At 38.5% G+C, this 5,131-nt stretch overlaps 1 protein-coding gene across 1 annotated transcript; it reads right to left on the bottom strand.

The window, feature by feature from the left end:
* Positions 1-2,272: 2,272 nt before the first annotated feature.
* On the bottom strand, positions 2,273-3,229 carry LOC131276866 (olfactory receptor 7A10-like). The gene has a single exon (XM_071212802.1). The coding sequence runs from the start codon at positions 3,227-3,229 to the stop codon at positions 2,273-2,275; it is 957 nt and encodes a 318-aa protein (XP_071068903.1).
* Positions 3,230-5,131: the final 1,902 nt, after the last annotated feature.

Below are 5,131 nucleotides of genomic sequence, written 5' to 3'. Positions count from 1 at the left end.
GTTGTGCCTTATATTGTTGCAGTGGCCTTTGGGCCAGGGGTGCAGCCTTGTGGTGATGAGCCCCTAAGATGCCAACCATTTAATGGGTGGAATGTAGGGGGTGCTAGAGCCCAATAGTTAAGTGGTCTAAGTATCCTGGATACTTCTTTGATACATTGGATAAGCGGTGACACAGCATAACTGCCCTTAGCTTCCAGGGTTGACTTCATCCCAAATGACCCATGCGCCAGCTAATCAGTATATGTAATATGAGAGGTATTACACTGTAAGAGCCAATCCCATTTTCTGATAGTAGTGACATAAAAGCAGCTCCCATGTAAACAGAAGAGTGGAAAGAATAATAAATATAAATAATATAAGAATAATAAATATAGGTTAAAGGAGCAGGAGCAGAAGAGAGAGCAGAGGAAGGGAAAGAGCATGGAATAAACTCAATATGCATAAACTCCCCACAGCTCTCCCTGCTTTCTTCTTTGCAAATGATCCTGACTACCCCACTCTGACTCAGGGCCTCAGACCCGAATTTGGTCTACAGACATGTACAACAATATGGTTTCAGTGATGGCACAAATTTTCTGCATTATTGAGAGTGAATGATGTCCCTCACAAAAGATAAGCTGAACTCCTAACCTCCAGTCCTGTGTACCTGAAATCACTTCTAAATAGGACCCTTGAAGATGTTACAATTATTTTATGTAGGGTCTCTTTTCAGAATATGATCTATACAGACTCTATTTACATCAGGCCAAATTATATCACAATGGGCTTTAATCCATAATTTTAGGTTCTTTATAAGTAAAGGAACACAGACAGAATCAACTAAAGTCAGAAATAAGAAGAAACCAGAGATGAGGCAGATGGCCATGTGGCAGAGGCAGAGATGCACATAAGGCAGCCCTAAGGATTGTTGCTACAGGATCTGGGAGGAAACCCTTCCTGCAGAGACCTTGATTTTGGACTTCTAGATTGAAAGTTGAGGTGGAAAAATGCTTACTGTTTCTGCCAACAAGTCTGAGTTTCCTATCACAGCCACTTGGCAAATTAAAATACCGCCTTTCTCAGATTCCATCTCTTTTCAGTGTGACTCTGTGAATCTCTTCATCTAACTTTGATTCTGGGAAGTATTTAAAGCACTCTGTTTCCTTTGGCCAATAGTCTATGCTGAAAGGGAAGTGCCTCAAGAGGCCTTGGCATGATTCTGCTTCTGTACTTGGAGCACTAAGTCTGTCATACGAACAATTCCACAAATGGTTTGCTTGAGAATAAAAAAACATGTAGATGAAAGGTGAGGAAAGTCAGTTGAGGCCAGGTGGACTGCCATAGGGCCAGCAAAGTCCCCAGTACATAAGAGAAAGAAGAAAAGATCATCAGCGCCACCCCAGGTGACACAAAGCTCATCACACACTCATGAGGTACCTGCAGAGATCAATCAACTCGAGCACTTGGCAGCCATGCAATACTAAAGCATTATCTTAAGCCATTTACTTATGGGATGGCTTGATGTGCATCAACAGCTCACTGATACAATAATAAATGTGAACAGAACCGAGGCATTCAGAAAGATTACTGATCCTTAATTTGAACATTCCTACAGTGTTTAAATACAGCATTCATGATCACCTTGCAATTCAAGCTAATTGCAAATACCTACATTAAAAGGAAACTACCATTAATATTTGCTGTCTGGTAACCAGCAGTATGCGCAAGGGCGTGAGTATTTGTGCAGTAATAAATTATGGCTCTGAATGAAAACACTAAATTTCAAGAGGGATTAGACAGATTTTAAACTCTTGTGCATAGTCATATTTGAACAAACATATAGAAGAAATCACTGAACAAAAAAGAGTTAAAACAACTGAGTATTAAAGTAAATAAATATGTTAATAAATGCTTGCTCTTTAAAATTAATGATGCAGTTTTGAACAGTGGAATATATTCTTTATAGAGGGAGCAAAGTTTCATATTCATAGGCAGCCGCAGAAGTTTTCAAACAAATCAGAATGTTGATACATAAAATAATATAGTAAATGCAACACATTCCTGCACGCAGTTTAAAAAAAATCTCCTTAAACATGGACATAAAGCTAGCAATATCAAGGAGATAGCTTTCATCATCAAAAATTGAAAGCTGGTCTCACAACACACTGTGTGATTGAAATTGTTACTTCATTGTAGTTGAGATCACTGGTCTCTTGGCAGGTCTGCTTACATGACCTTACCATAGAAAGCAAATTTCTAGTTCTGAGGATTTGAAAGTTGCTAAAACAGCTTTTCAGCCTCCACGGGACAAATGCCAATTTACAGAATTTCCTCCAAAGCACTTGTTCAGAGCCCCCTTTATGTCTTTATTCCTCAGACTGTAGATGAAAGGGTTCAGCATGGGAGTGACCACAGTGTACATCACTGAGGCTGATGCCCCTGAATGTGTGTTGTGTGAAGCAGGAGAACTTAGGTACACCCCCATGCATGAGCAATAAAATAGAGTGACCACTGAGAGGTGAGATGCACAGGTGGAAAATGCTTTATACTTCCCCTGAGCTGATGAGATTGCACGTATGGAAGAAACAATCTTAGAGTAAGAGAAAAGGATCCAAGCAAGGGGACCCACAGCTAGAACTCCACCTAGTAAATACATTTCTAAATAATTGAAAAAAGTGTCAGAACAGGCAAGTTGGACCATTTGACGAAGTTCACAGAAAAAGTGGGGGATTTTGACATGTGTACAAAAATACAGCCGTAACACCATTGACCCCTGTAAACAGGATTGCATAACACTCATGACCCAGGACCCCAGAACCATCAGGACACAGATCTGGGGGTTCATGATGACTGTGTAGTTAAGGGGGTGGCAGATGGCCACGAAGCGATCATAGGCCATCACAGTCAGGAGGAAGTCATCCAATCCTACAAAGAGTATGAAAAAGTACATCTGGGAGATGCAGCCTGTGTAGCTTATGACTCTGCTCTGAGCCTGGATGTTCACCAGCATCTTTGGGACAGTGGTGGAGGATAAGCAGATGTCACAAAGGGACAGGTTAGAGACAAAGAAATACATGGGTGTGTGGAGGTGAGAGTCAGTGATGATGACCAGGATTATGAGCAGGTTACCAAAGATGGTGACCAGGTACATGGACAGGAACAGCCAAAAGAGGAGAGGCTGCACTTCTGGATCCTCTGAAAATCCCAGGAGAAGAAATTCTGAAATTTGCGTTTGATTTCCAGGTCCCATATGGTTGGTGAGACTAAGAAGAAATAAAAAGGAACTTGAGTAGTTTTCACAAAACAAGTATCACTATCCAAATAGAAATGATACATAGTCTATTTCAGTGAAAAGTATAATATCTCTATTATTTATATGGATCTTAGCCCTTTAGCATATTTATAGTGTTACTTCTGATTAGGAATTCCATTTCCCAAACTCAGCTCTTTACCAAGCATTCATGAATACTACATATTTAATGAGAAATTCATTCATTTGTGGAATATATATTGAGTTGTGACTAAGAAGCAAGTAGAGTTGTGGCAATGAATCTGAAGTGCTGTAACTGAAAAGTCCTAAACTTCTGGTCTTAGAGAGAGAATACATGCAATTAAAATGCAATCATCTTACAAATGAGATGATTATACATGTTTTAAAGAAAAGAAAGCAGGTAAAAAAATTGAAATGATGGTGATTTTTTCACTTGGTGTTCACAAAAGTCCCATGTATAATGTGAAATTTAAAGAGACACTTAAAGAAAGAGAAAGCTGGAGCCATGAGGACATAAGAGGAAATTTGTGCCAAGTGGAGGGAACTTCCTGGGAAAAGACCCTATATGTGACTTGTTTAAGATATTCAGAATGAACAAGGAGTTCAGTGTGGAAGGAAAATGATTAAGGGGATAGTGAAGAGAGATGATTTCAGAGGATGTTTAAGAACAAGGGAGTCTTGTTATTGCTGAATCTTCAAATTCAGTGAGTCCTTTATCCATATGGCAAACCTCTTATACTTCATTAATTTGGTTGCAAAGCTATCCCACCAAATGGAATGGAATTAATCCTTTGGGTTATTTCAGAATAGCCTCTGAACTCTGCATTATAGGAAACCCCCGTTGGAGTATATGAGCTCAGATAGCCCTACTCTCAGGAGTGCTCACACACCATCAAATATTCTGATCAAACTCACACACATGATGCACACCTTAGCATCATTGTGTTGATTCAGCATCATGCTTTTCTCACACTCAACCACACTGATCACCGAGGAGTAAATACAATCCAAGCTGACATCTGTTTTTCTGTTGCCCGAATTTTTAGAAATGGTGCTCTGAAATTCCAGCTGACAAGCCCCGTATGCACATTAAACATGGTGCTACTTTTTTTATGATCACTTTCTTCACTTTATATAAAGAAACAGAAAACCTTACTAAGTAATAAGAGAGGAAGGAATTAAATGTACTTCAAGTGAAAAAAAAGATATAAAGTCAAGCATCGCAAGAGAAACTGATGAAGTAAATCTTCCTTTGTTCAACTGGCTTTCCTAGTGCAGTTATAGACCCTTGAAGCTCAGAAAAACTGATAAAAGAACAAAAAAAATTCATTCAAATGAAAAAGGCAGTGACATCTTTTTACAATGACAAGACACTTCATAGAACAATCATTTCAAGAGTAAAATGACCTATGGGAATAAACAAATATTCCACAATTGGAAACATATAACTATTACACAAATGTTGGGAATTTTTACATGAAGTATTTGATGTCTTCTTAAAATTATATTAAGTGCTAACTTTCGGAATTCTATATAACTTATTTTGAATCTTAGATGCACTTTATAATAGTTGATAATAATTGAACTTTAAACTTTCAGCTATATTGTGGGCATTATGGCATCTTTCTTCTGAAAACTCTTAACAGACTTAATCAATGTGCATGAATACCTCAGCATAGCTTCACCCTGTTAGTAAAGATTTGCTTATCACTAGTGATGACAGAGGTGCATTTTTCTTCAGACTCTCAAATGTCACATTCTTTTTACATCTCTCAGAATCTATTCAACATCCTTACTTTGGTTCAATTAGTTCTTTCCAGCAAGAGCAGACTGGGAACTGCTCTAGATTATGTAAGGAATAAAGGCTACCATTGTTGGTCC

This window comes from Dasypus novemcinctus, chromosome 30 (assembly GCF_030445035.2).
Source record: "Dasypus novemcinctus isolate mDasNov1 chromosome 30, mDasNov1.1.hap2, whole genome shotgun sequence".
Lineage (NCBI taxonomy): Eukaryota > Metazoa > Chordata > Mammalia > Cingulata > Dasypodidae > Dasypus > Dasypus novemcinctus.
This window is presented reverse-complemented; position numbering and strand designations above follow the sequence as displayed.

Coding starts and splice junctions, on each gene's coding strand:
- LOC131276866 (XM_071212802.1), bottom strand. CDS start 3,229: ATGGGACCTGGAAATCAAACGCAAATTTCAGAATTTCTTCTCCTGGGA.